Source organism: Vombatus ursinus, unplaced genomic scaffold (genome assembly GCF_900497805.2).
Source record: "Vombatus ursinus unplaced genomic scaffold, bare-nosed wombat genome assembly UNPS02014816.1, whole genome shotgun sequence".
Lineage (NCBI taxonomy): Eukaryota > Metazoa > Chordata > Mammalia > Diprotodontia > Vombatidae > Vombatus > Vombatus ursinus.
In genome coordinates, this window is record NW_020954594.1 from 24,151,607 (window position 1) to 24,171,445 (window position 19,839).

The window sequence follows — 19,839 nt, forward strand, 5'->3', positions numbered from 1 at the left end:
GCTCATTTGTGTAGGATTTATTCCCACCTACTTTTGACAGTGTGATTGTCAGTCATTTTTCTCATATTAGTGGTGGAGGGGGAAGAAATGATGGGAGGGCTATAAATGGTCTAGGTCATGTTCATTGCTTCATCATGGTATGGCAGTGACCCTGCGTTTTAGAAAGCTGTCCATGAAGCCTGAACTGTGCTGGAAGGGCTTCAAGTAAGTACGCATTGTTCATCAGAGAAACAGGTTCAAAAAAACCTCATCACTAGGGAGTTGGCTACAAATTTTTTGATTTTGGGTTTTTGGCCATAGCAATTGGTTAGTCTACTGAAGTATAGAAGAGTCCTCAGCCCAGGGTTTTACACACAGCAAGCAGTTAAATGTTTTTCATTCATTCAGTCTGATCTATATCACAAATCCTTGATGTATTAGTGGAGAAATCAACACAATATTATTTGATCTGGAGACACTCAGTGGGAAGAAGAGTTGATTTTAATTCTTGCTTTATTTGTCCTTTTGCTTGAAAACAGGAGAACAGAGCAAAATACATTTCAAAGTCACTTCTAGCTCAAGAATTCTATACTTTTGATAGCTTATTAATTTTTTATATAATTAATTTAGTTTTAGTTTTCAACATTCACTTCCATAAGATTTTGAGTTTTAAATTTTCTCCCCTTCCCTTTCCTTCCCCCTCCCCAAGATGGCGTGCAATCTGATATAGGCTCTACTTACACATTCACATTAAACATATTTTCACATTAGTCATGATGTAAAGAAGAATTAGAACTAATGGGAGGAACCATGAGAAGGAAGAAACAACAAAAAAAAAAGCAAATAGTATGCTTCCATCTGCATTTGGACTCCATAGTTCTTTCTCTAGATGTGGATAGCATTTTCCATCGTGAGTCTTTTGGAGTTGTCTTAGATCCTTGTATTGCTGAGAAGAGCTAAGTCTATCAAAGTCAGTTATCGCACAATGTGACTGTTACTGTGTACAATGTTCTCTTGGTTCTGCTCATTTCATTCAGCATCATTTCATATAAGTTTTTTTGAAGTCTGCCTGCTCATCGTTTCTTATAGCACAATAGTATTCCATTATATTCATAAACCACAACTTGTTCAGCCATGACAGCTTATTAAATTAAGGCACTTATTATTTGAGAATTTTTTTCATCGAATTCCTATGGCTTGAGGGTAGTTGTTCCTAATTAGGCTTCAACTATTCTGTTTTAAGAACAGGGAAATGCCAAGGGTGGAGCCAAGATGGCAGAGTGAAAGCAGTGACTTGCTTGAGCTCTCCCTCAAGCCCCTTCAAATACCTATAAAAAATGACTCTAAACAAATTGTAAAGCAGCAGAACCACAAAAAGACAGTGAAACAAATTTCCAGCCAAAGACAGCCTGAATGGCTGATCAGAAAGGTATATCGCACCAGTTCGGGAGAGGAACACAGTTCAGCATGGGCACGCAGGCCCCAGCAAACCTGAAACAGGCCTCAGAGGACTGAGTCGCGGGCAGCTGTGGCAGTTTCCAGACTTCTCAACCCAGGAATGCCAAAGACAACTTAGGTCAGTGGGAAAAGTCTGTTTCTGCAGTGCTGAGAGAGTGGGATGGTGGGCTTCTAGCCCCATTCCCTAGGTGTGGCCCCGGGGCAGCAGCTGCTTCCTGAGCTTCTGGCACACAGACTGAGGGGGAATCGAGTGGTTGATCAGAGGGGGATTGCAGGGATCTCCCTTGCTTTGCCTGTGCTTGGATCTGGGTCACAGTTCTGGGTGGCGGTCCTGGGGTGAGGAGGAGTGCTGGCATGGTGGAGCTGGTAGTGGCTGTGGAGAGCAAACCCTCCTCACAGTTCAAAGACAGAAAAGAGTGCTCATAGACCAGAGCACAGGCCAGGAAAGGAATAAACACCTCGCCCCTTATCATAGCACCTTGGACGAACTGAAAATTTACAGGTCCCTAGAAATATCTCTGGGATATTTCCTTGAAATATCTGAAAACAGCTGCACAAAACCCCTAAAACTTGAGACAGTACATTCTCCACACTGGAAACAGACTCCTACCTTAACAAAGAGTTTATAACTCAAGTAATTGACCGAGATCATGAGCAAGCAACGCAAAAAGAGACTGTATTATCTTACTTTGATGACAAAGAAGATCAAAACATACAACCAGATGAAGCCAAAGCTCCTACATCCAAAGCCTCCAAGAAAAATATGAATTGGTCCCAGGCCATGGAAGAGCTCAAAAAGGATTTTGAGAAGCAAGTAAGAGAAGTAGAGGAAAAACTGAGAGTGATGCTAAAGGAGGGCCCAAAAATACTGAAGAAAATAACACCTTAAAAAATAGCCTAACCCAAATGGCAAAAGAGGTCCAAAAAGCCAATGAGGAGAAGAATGCCCTAAAAAGCAGAATTGGACAAATGGAAAAGGAAGTCCAAAGCTTACTGAAGAAAATACTTCCTTAAAAATTAGAATGGAGAAATTGGAAGCTAGTGACGATTTGAGAAATCAAGCCACTGTAACACTAATCCAAAGGAATGAAAAAATAGAAGAGAATGTGAAATATCTCATTGGAAAAACAACTGACCTGGAAAATAGATCCAGGAGAGAGAACTTAAAAATTATTGGAGTATCTGAAAGCCATGATCAAAAAAAGGGCCTAGACATCATCTTTCAAGGAATTATCAAGGAAAACTGCCCTGATACTTTAGAACCAGACGGCAAAATAAAAATTGAAAGAATCCACCAGTCACCTCCTGAAAGAGATCCCCAAGGAAAACTCCTAGGAATGTGGTAGCCAAATTCCAGAATTCCCAGGTCAAGGAGAAGATATTGCAAGCAGCCAGAAGGAAACAATTCAAGTATTGTGGAAACACAATCAGGATAACACAAGATTTAGCAGCTTCTACATCAAGGGTATGGAGGGCATGGAGTATAATATTCTGGAGGACCAAGGAGTTAGGACTATAACCTAGAATCACCTACCCAGCAAAACTGAGTATAATCCTTCAGGGTAGAAAATGGTTGTTCAGTGAAATAAAGGACTTTCAAGCATTTCTGTGGAAAAGACCAGAGCTGAATAGAAAATTTGACCTTCAAATACAAGACTCAAGTGAAACATGGAAGAGGTAAACAGGAAAGAGAATTCATAAGAGACTTATTAAGGTTGAACTGTTTACATTCCTGCATGGAAAGATGATATTTGTAATTCATGAGTCCTTTATCAGTATTAGGGTACTGGGAGGGAAAAAAAATTATATGTATGCATAGATAGATAGATGGAGGGCACAGAGTGAGTTGAAGATGAAGGGGTGATATCTGGAAAATAAAATTAAGGGATGAGAGAGGATTATACTGGGAGAAGGAGAAAGGGAGAAATAGAATGAGATAAAATATCTCACATGAAACAGACAAGAAAAGACTTTTACAGTGGAGGGGAAATGGGGGAAGGTGAGAGGGAATGAGTGAATCTCATTCTCATAGGATTTGGCTTAAGGAGGGAATAACATACACAATGGGGTATGGAAATCTATCTTATCCTACTGGATAGTAAGGTGGGAAGGGGACAAGAGAGCAAGGGGTTGATAGAGGGGAGGGCAGATTGGGGGAGGGGATAATCAAAAACAAACACTTCTGAGGAGAGACAGCCTCAAAGGAGAGAATAGAATAAATGGGGGGCAGGATAGGATGAAGGGAAATATACTTCGTTTTTCACAACAGGACGACTATGGAAGTGTTTTACATGACTACATATCTATAACCTGTACAAAGATGCTTGCCTTTTCAAAGAGAGTGGGTGGGGAGGGAGGAAAGGAGAAAATTTGTAACCCAAAGTTTTAAAAACACATGTTAAAAATAAAAAAAAAAAAAGAACAGGGAAATGCCATACTTTTCTAATCCACAAAATGCCTTAAGAGTGGAACAGATTTCTGAAGAGTCAGAAGACTTCCTTGCCAAATAGTATACGCATGTCTATCAGAGCGATAATCTAGGTGTTACCAAGATTAAGGTGTTAGAAATTTGGTCACATGATCTATCTCTGATGCACATTAATACTAGTGAGCTCATGGCTGTGGTGAGGTTGACGGATTCATGTGAACTTAATGCTTGTTTGTGAGACATGAAGAAAAATAAGGTGGTGTGGTAATAGGTGAAGGAAAAGCACAGATTTGCTGGAGTGTAGACATTTTTTATATATTTATGTAGGAAGTACTAGTATGAGTGCCTGTCTCCAGAAATTATTCTTACATATTTTGTATTTAACTTGCATGTATGTCCAATAGAATAGAATGAAAACTACTTGAAGATAGGGACTTTTTTTTATTCTCTTTGATTAGATGGTATCTGGCTACATAGTAGGCACTTAAATTCTTGTTCAGTTACATTGGATTAAACTAAACCACTACCAGGGGTGAGGAACCTGTGGCCTCGAGGCTGCATGTGGCTTTTTAGGTCCTTAAGTGTGGCCTTTTGACTGAGTCCAAGTTACAGAACATATTCTTTTATTAAGGAGATTTGTTCTGTGAAGTTTGGATTTAGTCAAAGGGCTGCTCTTGAAGACCTAGAGGGCCACCTATGGCCTCAAGGCCTCAGGTTCCCCTCCGCTTCACTACACATTTCAGTGTTTGCAGCATGTTTGACCTTGGATGAAGGTGGAGAGGAAGTAGTTAACTCCCCCTCATTTCAAAGTTTGTCAATAATTTGCAAATGTACTGTATTCAGAGTACTGTATAGCAGATAAGTGAATATATCATAGATATGGTGTACATAGATTAGAGCTTGTATGAAGGAGCCATCTCTAATTGTCCTGACCTATATCTTGCCACTGGACCCAGATGGCTGTGAAGGAGAAAATGAGGCTGGTGACTTTGCACAGCCCTTCCTCACACGCCTAGGAAGTGTCTGAAGCCAGATTTAAACTCAGGAACAAGAGTCTTCCTGACTCCAGGCCCAGCTCTGTATCCACTGTCCCACCTCTATGCCTGGAAAACATTCCCTTTTGATTGTTTTGAGGTTGTTCTTTTTGTTTATATTGTTAAAATCGTTGTTATATTGCTTTTTTGACTCTGTTTACTTCACTCTGTATCAGTTCATGTACCTCTTTCCATGCTTCTCTATGTTAATCATATCTGTAATTTCTATTGCCTTTTATTTTTTAAATGAGTTTATTTTGAATTATCAACAATCACTTCCATAAGCTTTTGAGTTTTAAATTTTTCTCCCCTTCCATCCCCACCTCCCTCCCCAGGACAGCACGCAATCTGATATAGGCTATACATATACATTCCTATTTTTTTTACTTTCTTTTTTTTTTACATTTACATTCATATTAAACATATTTTCACATTAGCGATGTTGTAAGTAAAAATTAAAACCAATAGGAGGAACGATCTGAAAGAGGAAACAAAACTCAACAGAAGAGAAAAAAGAATAGCAATTCAACTTCCATAGTTCTTTCTTCCATCACAATGCCTCTGGAGATGTCTTAGATCCTTATATTGCCAGGAAGGGTTAAGTTTATCAATATTAGTCATCACACAACGTGGCTGTTTATGTATACAACGTTCTCTTGGTTCTGTTCACTTCACTCAGCATCAGATCATACAAATCTTTCCAGGTTTTTCTGAAGTCAGCCTGTTCATCATTTCTTATAGCACAATAGTATTCCATTACATTCTTACACCGCAACTTGTTCAGCCATTCCCCAATTGATGGGCATCTTCTCAATTTCGAATTCTTTGCCACCACAGAAAGAGCTGCAATGAATATTTTTGTACATGTAGGTCCTTTTCCCATTTGTATGATCTCTCTGGGATATAGCCCTAGAAGTGCTATTGTTTAGTCATAGGGTATGCAATTTTTAAAGCCCTTTGGGCATAGTTCCAAATTGCTCTCTAAAATGGTTGGATTAGGGGCAGTAAGGTGGTACAGTGGATAGAGCACCAGCCCTGGATTCAGGAGGACCTGAATTCAAATCTGGCCTCAGACACATAACACTAGCTGTGTGACCCTGGGCAAGTCACTTAAACCCATTGCCTAGCCAAAAAAAACCCAAACAAACAAATAAAATGGTGGACCATTTCAAAACTCCACCAACAATGCATTAGTTTCCAATTTTCCCACATCTTCTCCAGCATTTATCATTTTCCTGTTTTGTCATCTTGACCAATATGATAGGTGTGATGTACCTCAGAGTTGTTTTGATTCGCATTTCTCTAATCAATAATTATTTAGAGCATTTTTTCATATGATTATAGATGGCTTTAATTTCTTCATCTGAGAACTGCCTGTTCATACCCTTTGACCATTTATCAACTGGGGAATGACTTGTATTCTTATAAATTTGACTTAATTTTCTATATATTTTAGAAATGAGGCCCTTATCAGAGAGACTAGTTGTAAAAATTCATTCTCAATTTTCTACCTTCCTTCTAATCTTAGTTGCATTGGCTTTGTTTGTGAAAAAACTTTTTAATGTAATCAAATGTAATTTTGCTTTTTGTAATGTTCTCTATTTCCTGTTTTTGGTCATGAATTCTTCTGTTCTTCATAAATCTGATAGATAAACTATTCCTTGCTCTCCTAGTTTGCTTGCAGTATCAGCCTTTATAGCTAAATCATGAACCCATTTTGACTTTATTTTGGTATATGGTGTGAGATTTTGTTCAATGCCTAGTTTCTGCCATACTCTTTTCCAGTTTTCCAGTTTTTGTCCAAGACTGAGTTCTTATTCCAGAAGCTGTGGTCTTTGGATTTATCAAATAATAGATTACTATAGTCATTGACTACTGTGTCTTGCATACTTAACCTATCCCACTGATCCACCACTCTATTTATTAGCCAGTACCAAGAAGTTTTGATGATTGCTGCTTTATAATACAATTTAAGATCTGGAATGGCTAGGTCACCTTCCCCTGCATTTCTTTTCATTAGTTCCCTTGATATTCTGGACCTTTTGTTGTTACAAATGAATCTTGTTATTATTTTTTCTAACTCTATAAAATAATTTTTTGGTAGTTTGATTGGTATGGCACTGAATAAGTAAATTAGCTTAGGTAGAATTGTCATTTTTATTATATTAGCTCAGCCTACCATGAGCAACTGATGTTTTTCTAGTTATTTAGATCTGACTTTATTTGTGTGAAGTGTTTTGTAATTGTATTCATAGAGTTCCTGGGTTTGTTTCGGTAGGTTGACTGCTAAATATTTTATAATGTCAACAGTAACTTTAAATGGAATTTCTCTTTTTATCTCTTGCCGTTGGGCTTTGTTGGTAATATATGGAAAAGCCAATGATTTATGTGGATTTATTTTATAGCCTGCAACTTTGCTAAAGTTGTTTATTATTTCAAGTAGTTTTTTATTTGATTCTCTAGGATTCTCTAAGTATGTCATCATATCATCTGCAAAGAGTAATAGCTTTGTTTCTTCTTTGCCTATTCTAATACCTTCAACGTCTTTTTCTTCTCTTATTGCTAAAGCTAACGTTTCCAGTACGATGCTGAATAACGGTGGTGATAATGGACACCCTTGTTTCACCCCCGATCTTATTGGAAATGCTTCTAGCTTGTCACCATTACATATTATGCTTGCTGAAGGTTTTAGATAGATGCTATTTATTATTTTAAGGAAGACTCCATTTATACCTATGCTCTCTAGTGTTTTTAATAGGAATGGGTGTTGTATTTTGTCAAAAGCTTTTTCTGCATCTATTGAGATGATCATGTAGTTTCTGTTAGTTTTGGTGTTGATATGATCAATTATGCTGATAGTTTTCCTAATTTTGAACCAGCCCTGCATGCCTGGTATAAATCCTACCTGGTCATAGTGTATTATTCTTGTGATAAGTTGCTATAATCTATTTGCTAATATTTTATTTAAAATTTTTGAATTTATATTCATTAGGGAAATTGGTCTATAATTTTCTTTCTCTGTTTTGACTCTTCCTGGTTTAGGTATCAGCACATATTTGTATCATAAAAAGAATTTAGTAAGACTCCTTCTTCCCCTATTTTCCCAAATCATCTATATAGTATTGGAATTAATTGTTCTTTAAATGTTTGATAGAATTTGCTTGTAAATCCATCTGGCCCTGGATATTTTTTCCTAGGGAGTTCATCAATGGCTTGTTCAATTTCTTTTTCTGAGATGGGGTTATTTAAGTATTTTACTTCTCTTCTGTTAATCTGGGCAATTTATATTTTTGTAAATATTCATCCATTTCACTAAGATGGTCAAATTTATTGGCATACAGCTGGGCAAAATAGTTCCTAATTATTGTTTTAATTTCCTCTTCCTTGGTGGTGGATTCACCCTTTTCATTTTTGATACTGGTAATTTGGTTTTCTTCTTTTTTAAAATGAAATTAACCAAAGGTTTGTCTATTTTATTGGTTTTTTCATAAAACCAGTTCTTGGTTTTATTTATTAGTTCAGTAGTTTTCTTAATTTCAATTTTATTAATTTTTCCTTTGGTTTTCAATATTTCTAATTTGGTGTTTAATTGAGGATTTTTAATTTGTTCTTTTTCTAGTTTTTTTAGTTGTATGCCCAATTCATTGATCTCCTTTTTCTATTTTATTCGTGTAAGCATTTGGAGATATAAAATTTCCCATAAGAACTGCTTTTCCTGCATCCCATAAGTTTTGGTATATTGTCTCATTATTGTCATTCTCTTGAATGAAGTTTTTAATTGTTTTTGTGATTTGTTGTTTGACCCAATCATTTTTTAAGATTAGATTATTTAGTTTCCAATTAATTTTTAGTCTATCTTTCCATGGTCATTTATTACATGTAATTTTTATTGCATCATGATCTGAAAAGGATGAATTTAATATTTCTGCCTTTCTGCATTGGATTGTGAGGTTTTTATGCCCTAGTACAGGTCACTTTTTGTGTATGTGCCATGTACCACAGAGAAAAAAAGTATATTCCCTTCTATCGCCATTCAGTTTTCTCCAGAGGTCTATCATACCTAACTTTTCTAATATTCTATTGAGCTCCTTAACTTCTTTCTTGTTTATTTTGTGGTTAGATTTATCTAGTTCAGAGAATGGGAGGTTGAGGTCCCCCAATAATATAGTTTTGCTGTCTATTTCGTCCTGTAACTCCCTGAACTTCTCCTCTAAGAATTTGGATGCTATACCATTTGGTGCAGATATGTTTAGTAATGATATTACTTCATTGTCTATGATGCCTTTTAGCAGGATGTGGTTTCCTTCCTTATCTCTTTTGATAAGATCTCGCTTTGCTTTTGCTTTGTCTGAGATCAGGATTGCTACCCCTGCTTTTTTTACTTCAGCTGAAGCATAATATATTCTGCTCCAGCCTTTTACCTTTACCCTGTGTGTGTTGCTCTTTTTCAAATGTGTTTCCTGTAAACAACATATTGTAGGATTATGGTTTTTAATCCAATCTGCTATATGCTTCTGTTTTATGGGAGAGTTCATCCCATTCACATTTACAATTATGATTACTATCTGTGTCTTTTTCTCCATTCTTTTTCCCCCCGTTTATGCTTTTCTTTCTCCTTTCTCCTTTTCCCTCCTCACAAATGTTTTGCTTTTGACCACCACCTCCCTTAGTCCCACCTCCCTTCTATCAGCCCTTTCCTTTTTCTTCCCCTTTACCCTTACTACTTCTTTCCTCCCTTCTGTCCCCCCCCCCTTTTCTTTCCCCTTTTCCCTCCTACTGCCTATAGGGCAAATTAGATTTCTATACCTAACTGATCATGTTATTCCCTTCTTGAGCCAAATCTGATGAGAGTAAGGTTCAATGCTCATCTCCCTCTCTTCTTTCTCTCTGCTGTAATAGGTTTTTGTGCCTTTTCCTGTAATGTAATTTACGCTTGTCTGCCTCCTCCTTTCTTTTTCTCTCAGTACATTTTCTTAGATTAGATTAATCCACCAACTTGGATCCATTTAACCCACTTGATTAGGTTTTTTTTTTTTTATCATTACATCAAAGTCAACTTATATCCACTCCCTTTATGTATACCCCTTTAACATGGTGTAATAACAATACAGTTCTCAAGAGTTGCAAGTGTCATCTTCCCTTGTAGGGATGTAAACAGTTTGCCCTTATTAGCAACATGTTGTATCTTTCTGTCCTGTTTACCTTTTTATGTCTCTCTTGAGTTTTGTATTTGAAGATCAATTTTTTTGTTGAGCTCAGATCTTTTTATCAGGAAGGTTTGGAAGTCCCCTATTTCATTGAATATCTATCTCCTCCCCTGAAAGATCATGTTCATTTTCGCTGGGTAGTTGATCCTTGGTTGTAATCCAAGCTCCTTTGCCTTATGGAATATCATTTTCCAAGCCCTTTGGTCTTTTAATGTAGAAACTGCAAGGTCCTGTATAATCCTGACTGTGGTTCCATGATATTTAAATTGTTTCTTTCTGGTTGCTTGTAGTATTTTCTCTTTGACCTGGTAATTTTGGAATTTGGCTACTATATTCCTTGGCAGTTTCAATTTGTGATCTTTTTCAGGAGGTGATCAGTGGATTCTTTCTATGGCTACTTTACCCTCAGGTTCTAGGACCTCAGGGCAGTTTTCCTTTATAATTTCCTGAAAGATACTGTCGAGGCTCTTTTTTTCTTCTTGATTTTCAGGTAGACTAATAATTTTTAAATTGTCTCTCCTGGATCGATTTTCCAGGTCAGTTGTTTTACTAAACATTTTACAATTTTTACATTTTCATCTATTTTTTCATTCTTTTGTTTCTGTTTGACTGATTCTTGCTCTCTCGTAAAGTCATTAGCTTCCATTTGCCCAATTCTAATTTTTAACAAATTGTTTTCTTCTATTAGATTTTGTACCTCTTTGCCCATTTGGCCAATTGTATTTTTTAGGGACTTGTTTTCTTCAGTGTACTTTTTTTCCAGTTGGCCAATTGTATTTTTTAGGGATTTTTATTTTCTTCAGTGTACTTTTTTTTCCAGTTGACCAATTGTATTTTTTAAGGACTCTTCTACCTCTCTCATTTGACTTTTAAAATCCTTCTTGAGCTCTTCTAAGAAAGCTTTTTGGGCTTCATACCAGTTCATATTCCCTTTTAAGGTTCCAGATGTGGGTTTGTTGACAATGTTTTCCTCATCAGAATTTCTGCCTTGATCTTCACTGTTCTCATAATGTGAATCTGTGGTACGTTTCTTTTTACTCATGGTGTTTGCTTATTTCCTGGCCTTTAAAGAGATTGAGCTCTCCTGCTGGGGAGCAGAGAGCACTGACCCAAACTTCTTGTGTTGGGAACCTAGGGCCTGGTCACTGGATTTGTGTGCTGGGGCCTCCGATGTTGGCAGTCAGAGGCTGCAAGGTTCCATCAGCTTACCTGGTGTTGGGCTGGAATCAGCAACACTGGAACTCTAGGGGTAGCATTGGGTAGTCAGGCCCCTGGATGTTGCCTGCTTTTCCTTTCCTTTTGCTTTCTTCAGCTCCTTTCAGATGGATATTGCAGGATGTTTATCCACCTGGGGCCCCTTGGAGTGCTTCACAGAGTTTTGCTGAGGCACTGGGAGACTGCTGTATAATGCCGAGGCACCTGGTGGTTTTCTGAGCTGGTTTCCACCAGTTCCCCTGCCATCACTGAGGCACAGGTGTTAGTGTTTGCCTGCTCCACCACCTGGGTTTCAGGATCTCCTCCTGGTATGTTGAGGTGGGGCTTTCAGCTAGTTTGCTGGGTCGCCTCCCATTCTGTTCTGCTCTCCTTACCCCAGGGCAAGAGGGGCTTTTCATAATTTTTAACAGTATAGTAACAATCCTTACATTTATGTACTATAATTTGCTTATCCATTCCTCAGTCAGTGGTCTTGTGTTCCTAATCTATTCCAGTGATCCGCCACTCTATTTCTTCTTTTTAAATAATTTTTTTAAATTTATTTTTAGTTTTCAACATTCACTTTTATAAGATTTTTAGTTTGAAATTTTCCCCCTCTCCCCTCCTCAAGATGGCATGCAATCTGATATAGGTTATACACGTGCAATCATATTAAACATATTTCCACTTCAGTTATGTTGTGAACGAAGAATCAGAACAAAAGGGAAAAACCACGAGAAAGAGAAAACAAAAAAAAAAAAAGAGAGAGAAAATTGTATGCTTCAATCTGTATTCAGACTCCATAGTTTTTTCTCTGGATGTCAATATCATTTTCCATCACGAGTCTTTTAGAATTGTCTTAGATCATTGTATTGCTGAGAAGAGCTAAGTCTATCAAAGTTGGTCATCATACATTGTTGCTGTTACTGTGTACAATGTTCTGGCTCTGCTCACTTCACTAAGCATCAGTTCATGTAAGTCTTTCCGGGTTTTTCTGAAATCCGTCTGCTCATCATTTCTTATGGAACGATAGTATTCCATTACATTCATACACCACAACTTGTTCAGCCATTCCCCAGCTGATGGGCATCCCTTCAGTTTCCAATTCTTTGCCACCACACACCATTCTATTTCTTAGCCAGAACCAAGTAGTTTTGATGACTGCCACTTTATAATATAGTTTGAGATCTGCCACTTTCCTTTGCATTTTTTCATTAATTCTCTTTATATTCTTGATTTTTTTGTTCTTTCAGATAAATTTTGTTATTATTTTTTCTAACTCTATAAAATAAAATTTTGGTAGTTTGATTGGTATGGCACTGAATAAGTAAATCAATTAGAAAGGTCATTTTTATTATATTGGCTCAGCCTACCCAGGAACAATTAATATTTTTCCAATTGTTTAGATCTGACTTTATTTGTGTGAAAAGTGTTTTGTAATTGTGTTCATATAGTTCGTAGGTTTGTCTTGGCAGGTAGATTCCCAAGTATTTTATATTGCCTACAGTTATTTTAAATGGAATCTCTCTTTCTATCTTTTGCTGCTGGGCTTTGTTGCTAATTTATAGAAATGCTGATGATTTATCTATTTATGTATGCATTATATCACCCTTTATGTCTAAATCATGTACCCATTTTGATCTTATCTTGGAATCTGGTGTGAGATGTTGGTCTGTTCCTAGTTTATGCCAAGTTGCTTTCCAGTTTTCCCCACAATTTTTGTCAAATAGAGTTCTTGTCCCAAAAACTTGGATCTTTTCATTTATCAAACACTAGATTACTATGGTCATTTACTACTGTGTATTGTACACCTAATCTATTTCACTGGTCTGATGTGGAAATTTTAGTCATTTTATTTGTATAATTCCAAATTACTTTCCAAAATGGTTATATTGATTCATAGCTCCAACAACACACTAGTGCGCCTCTCTTCCCACATCCTTTTCACCATTGATTGTTCATGTCTTTTGTCATCTTTGCCATTTTGTAAAGGCATATATTTATATATTTGCACAATTTTTCACTTTCATGTAATCAAAGTTATCTTTTTTATCTTTTGGAGTTGCCTCTAAACCTTGTTTGGTTAATAACACATCTCCTAACAGTAGCTTTGAAAGGCATATGATCTATGTCTCTTCTGGTTAGTCCTTTGTTCTCAAAGAGGACCAATGATATCACCCCTGTGAATGCAATGACTTGTAAGTGAATTGGATTTAAGTGAGTCAGAGCTTCCTAAAGCCTCACTCTATCCTTCAGAATCATCAAAATTCAGTGGCAAGACAAAAGTCAAGATGACAGCCAATGGCCCAGGATGCAGTGGGTGACCTTGCCTTTCTAAATTAAGGTCTTTCCCAGGTTTCAGTTTGTCTGAGGCCATGCCCATTCATGACTAAGGGCTATTTAAGAATTGAGACAAAAGATGGCCTAATTTACCGTCACAAAAATATCAGTCTGGGAGCAGAAGACTCCTCAAAGTTTTTGGCCAGAACAGAAAAAAATTGCTATTTACACTCATTCTAAGCCTTCAAAACCTAAACAGAGCCACAGAGCCTCTGTGCCACAGCAGTTGTTTTCTGTTCTCTTCTAATTTTTTGTGATATGATCTTTAATATTATGGTTATGTATCCATTTAGAATATATTGTGGAATATGGTGGCTTAAGGAATTGGTCTAAGTCTAATTGCTACCAGACTGCTTTGCAGTTTCCCCAGCAGTTCTTATCCAATCAGGAGATCTTCCCTAGGTAATTTATGTTTTCCTGTTTATCAACTGCTGGGTTATTTTCATTGTTTCTGAATCTCCCTTTTCTACGCTGTTCCATGGATCTACCTCTGTGCCTTTTAGCCAATATCAAATGGCTTTGATTAGTGTTGCTTTTTAATATAGTTTGAAATCTCTGATATTTTCCCAACTTCCATGTAACTTTTCATTACTTTCCTTGATATTCTAGACCAGGGGTGGGGAGCCTGAGGCCACGTGTTACCTTAAAGCTTCAGATTTCCCACCTCTGTTCTAGACCTTTTCTTTTTCTAAATGAATTTTATTATTATTTTATCAAGTTCTCTAAGTATCCTCTTGATAATTTGGTATAGCATTAAAACTATAAATGTGTATTTCTAATGTTGTCATTTTATTATATTGGCATGGCCTGATGATGAGCATTAACATTCTTTCAGCTATTTAAGGTGTTCCTTATTTCTTTAAAGGAACACTTTGTAATTGAATCCATATAGGTATTTTGTGTGTTTTGGTAGAGTGATCTCTCTTTTATGCATTTTGTAAGTATTTCGAGTGGAATTTCCTTTTCTAGCATTGCATCTTGGAGATCATCATATGTTGATTTTTGAGGGTTTATTTTGTAGCCTGCAACTTTGCCCAACTATTAATTGACTCAGTATCTTTGCTGAATCTCTGGGATTTTCTTAGTAAACCATCATATCATCAGCAATTAGGGATAGTTTTATCTCCTCTTTACCCACCTTCATGCCTTTAATTTCTTCTTCTTGTCTTATAGCTATTGCTAGTACATACAGAACTATATTAGATAATAGTGGAGGAATTGGGCATCCTTGCTTTACTCCTGGAGTTATTGGGAATATATCTCATATTTTCCGATACTTCTCCTATCTCTCCATTACATATGATGCTTGCCTGTGGTTTTAGAGAGATACTTCATATGACATTTTAAAAAATTCCCCTATGCCTATATTTTATAATGTAAATGAATGTTGTACTTTGTCAAAGATTTTTTTGTATCGATTGGATAATCATGTGGTTTTGAATTTTTTTGTTTTTAATATAATTAATTATGTTTATCATTTATATAATGTTTAACCATCCTTGCTTCCCTGTTATAAATCCAACTTGGTCATGATGAATGATTTCTTGGATGAATCTCTGTAGTCTGTTTGGTAGGATTTTATTTTAAAATTTTGAATCAATATTCACTAATGATATTGGTCTATAGTTCTCCTTCATTGCTTTATCCTTCTCTGGTTTAGGTATTTGAACTATCTTTGTCTCATAAAAGCAGTTTGGTAGAATGTTTTCTTTCTCAACTTTTGAGAATAATCTGTGTATTATTGGTACTAATTTTTCTTTAAAAGTTTGATAGAATTCTCCAGTAAATCTATCACTACCAGTCTCACATCTCCCACTCCCTTGGTAATTCCTTTACAGATAGTTTTATTTCCTTTTCTGATGTTGGGTTATTCAATTACCAGTTCTGTCTGGTTTTCAGTTATTAGGGTATTTTATATTTTTGAAGGGATTTCTTTAATTCTTTTATGTTCTGTTTTGTTAGTATACCATTGTGCATAATAGGTTCTTATAATAGCTATTATTTCTTCTGGCTTTGATAGTTTTCACTTTGTTGGTTTATTGTTTTGTTGATTTGACTTTCTGCCCTCTTTTTTTAATCAAGTTGACAAATTTATAAATTTTAATAGTCTTCTTAAAGAACCAGCTTTTAGTTTTATTATTTCTATATGTTTTTGTTTTTAGTTTATCTATTCTCCTCTAATTCTTAATATTTCCTCTTCTGTGATATTTTAAGTTTATGTGATGACTTTCTAATTTAAAAAATGCATATTCATGATAGTAATAAGTTAACAATTTATATATAGCACTTTCAGATTTGCAAAGCAGTTTACAAATATTACCTCATCTGATCCTCACAATTACCTTGAGAAGTAGGTGCTATTATTATCTTCATTTTACAGGTGAGGAAAGTGAGGCAAACAGAGGTTAACTTTAAAGCACCATGCAGATGTTAGCTACTATTAAATGATTACTGGTTTATTATTGAACCATAAGATATCAGTATCAGTAATTTCAAGAAACTCAAGACAATTTGTATGAACTAAAACAGAGCAAAGTAAGCAGGACCAGGAGAATGTTATACAAATTGAGCATAATAGTATAAATAACAATAACACAAAAAGGTAACTGAATGCAAAATAAATGTAATGAGTAATACTGAATCCTGAGGTAATATGACCATAGATGCTGAAGGTGGCAGATGCCCTTATGGAAAATGTTTATTATATTGTTCAGAAAATCTTTTAATTATTATACTGTAAATCTTACTTTATATGATTAGACATTGTTTGAACCCAGAATGTTACCCTGACCTCAGTAACTCTCCAGGAATGCTGGAGAAGGAATTTTGAGTTCCCTCAGGTCCTGGACCCATCACTCACCTGGGTTTTATTTTAGGTTCACCCAAGACAGTATTTGGCTTCACCTGAATTTTATTGAATGCTTATCCATGTCAATCTATCTAATTTTCAAGCTGCCTTCTCTGGCACTTTGTGTATGGGTACCCTTATCTAAATCCTATATAACGTAAACCTTCCAAAGACTGGATGAGAGGGTGCCATACCTTCTTTCTGGCTTGTTCTCCATCAAATAACTTAATAAGTTTCTTTCTAAAACTATTTCAGATTTTGGGGTTCTCATGAACCGTACCCTCCATGGTCCATAGACTGCTTGTAGTTCTTAAGTCACTCAGCTGTATCTAGTTCTTCATGACCCTATGGAGCATAGCATGCCAATACTGTCCATGGGGTTTTCTTGACAAGGATGCTGGAGTGGTTTGCCATTTCTTTCTCCAGTGAATTAAGGTAAACAGAGGTTAAATAGCTTGCCCAGGTCACACAGCTAGTAAGTATGTGAAGGTGAATTTGAACTCAGGTCTTCCTGACTCTAGGCTCAGTGCTCTAGTCACTATGCCACCTAGCTACTACCATAGACTACAGTATGTTCTCTTTCTTTCTGCTGAGTACATAGTTTATAGTTTATTTTTACAGATAATCTGCGTTAATCATTACCTTTCACAATCCTTTAGCATTTTACAATTCCAGATTTTGTGTATAAATACCAAAGATCCCTGCATCTTTAGAATTTGTCATTAGAAATGGAGCTGGCTTGGAATATACTATTTGTTCTTCTGTTCGGTTTTCCCTGCTGGGCAATGGACTGGGAATTTACCCGGAATTTCATTGCAGCTGCTGGCCCTCTTCCCAGCGATGTGATTCAGGATGTGAATCATCCATTAAGTGAGCAGGGGTCTAACCTTGTCGCACCTGACCTGGACTCTCCCATCTGCAGTCAGCCATTGATTGCCACCTTGCCTGAATACTTTGGCAGCCTTTATGCCAGTGGGGTGACCCACTGTAAAGTCCTTCTTCCTTGGGCACAACTTCTCCCAACAGGAAGCTCCTGGGAGCCAGACCAGAGCGCAGTACAATGCTACAGAAGACGTCTTGAGGTGCTCAGGGCCTCTCAGCTTCAGCCATTGGTGGTCCTGCACCATCAAACATCACCCAAACAAGCCCTAGCCTCCCCATCGGGGGCCTGGAAAAGTGACCTCTTTGTTGGCCTCTTTGCAGACTATGCTTTGTTTGCCTTCCACTCCTTTGGGGACCTGGTTGAGATCTGGTTCACTTTTAGTGACTTGGCAGCAGTGATGGAGGATCTTCCCCGCCAGGAGTCAAGGTCTTCTCGTTTTCAGGCCATTGCCGATGCCCACAGAAAAGCCTATAATGTCTACCATGAAAATTTCGCTTCTCAAGGTGAATGAAAATGGGTTTGAATTCTTGTGCTACAATGAGAAAGCTAATATGGCATTCAATAAACCCACCCAGGTGATTTTGTTTGACATTAGGCAAATCACTTCATTTCTAGCTCTTAGCTTCTCTTGTTGTAAAATGAGTGAGGTTGAATGCAAAGGGGAGAGAGGGAGGAAGGATTAAGAGGCAGCGTGGTACAGTGGAAAGGAGGTCATGCTGGAACCAGAGGGTCTGGGTTCAAATCAGCTATCTGTCATTTAAGTACCTATATGACCTCAGTGCAGTGGATTAGCACACTGGGGCTGGAGTCAGGAAGACTAATCTAGCCTCAGATGCTTAGCAGCTGTGTGATCCTGGACAAGTCACTTAACCCTGTTTGCCTCAGTTTCCTCATCTGTCAAATGAGCTGGAGAAGGAAATGGCAAATCACTTTATTATCTTTGCCAAGAAAACCCCAAATGGGGTCACACACAAAGAGTCAGACCCAACTGAAACGACTGAACCGATGACCTTAGGCAAGTCACAACCTTTCTGGACCTTGGTTTTCCAAATGGTAAAATCAGAAGGGTTGGCTTAGATGACTTTGAAGGGTCCTTTACAATTCTAAATCTATGATTTTATAATTATGTGCATCTTGATGATTAAATGAACGTTGATTACAACAATATATGGTACAAATATATGTATATATAATATACAGAGATGAAATGAGCAGGGTTGGAAGAGCCATTGGAGGTCATAGTGCAAACAAAGAAGGTTTAAATTTCTTAAATCATGAATAGGCTTGAAAGATGTTTCTTACTGGTTTAAGTTACTTTAGAGGCAGTATGGTACAGAGGAAAGAGCTTTGGATTTGGAGTCAGAGGACCTGGGTTCCTATCCCACTTCTGCCACTTACCTGTATGGACTTGGTCAAGTCATTTCTCTGGACCTTTGTTTCCTTATGTGGAAATGAGGGATTTGGACTAGAGGATGGCTAAGGTCCTTTCCAGCTCTAAAGCTAGGATCCTATGATCTTCTAGCTATAATATTTTTATCAGGGGAGGGAACACACATTTATTAAGCATGTATTATGTACCAAGCACTGTACTAAGTGTTCTATAAATATTATCTCACTTGACCCTCATCACAACCCTAATTTCACAGTTGAGGAAACTGAGGCAGGCAGAGGTTAGGCAACTTGTCCAAGATCACACAGCTAGTGAGCATCAGAGGTAGGATTTGAACTCAGATCTTCCTGACTGCAACACTCCATCCTCTTTACCACCTAGCTGCCTCTAATCAGTCTAGAAACAATGTACAACTAGCGTACAAAGTCACAGAGGATAGCCTGTAGAACGCCAAAGCAGACTAGAAGCAAGAACCTATAGTCTTTAGTTCTACCACTACCTTCGTGTGTCACCTTGGGCAAGCTGATTCACTTTCCTATCTGTAAAACAGGGATTAGAATTCTAGAAGGGGTTCCTGACCTTTTCTCATATTTCACATTATTTTTGCTGATACCTAAAATTAACTGGATTAAGGGTATTGTACTAGGCCTCCAGGAGAGAGCTATTAAGGCTACCAAAAGATGGAAGTGGATCCATATTTCAGACAGGAATTGGACATAACCTCTGAGCTCATTGGAGAGGACCAGGACAGTGCTACAAGTAAGAGGGATAGAGGTTGAGCCACCCTCCAAACTTCCTGAGGGCAGCCAGTAGTCCATTCGGTTGAACAGAACCTCTCTTTGGGGTCATCATAAAACTTATTCTCTGTGTTTGAATGCATCTATTACTAATTACAAAGTTGTTAAGGGAGTTGAGGTGTTAGGTAGAACATTGCTTCCCTTGGCTGACTAGGATATAATTTGTACAATTTTTAAGGAATATGGAGCAGAGCGAGATCCTCTTGATTCTCTGCCAGAACAACATCTGCTCAGTTTTAGATCCCTATAATTATCTGTTCTTTTTTTAAAATTATTTACTG

General features: G+C 37.2%; 1 protein-coding gene across 1 annotated transcript in view; it reads left to right on the forward strand.

The window, feature by feature from the left end:
* Positions 1-17,216: 17,216 nt before the first annotated feature.
* Positions 17,217-19,839, forward strand: part of LCT (lactase) — a 31,167-nt gene continuing 28,544 nt past the window's right edge. Inside the window, 1 exon segment of the mRNA XM_027835539.1 lies at positions 17,217-17,874. Within this exon segment, the coding sequence (XP_027691340.1) occupies positions 17,217-17,874 (658 nt within the window).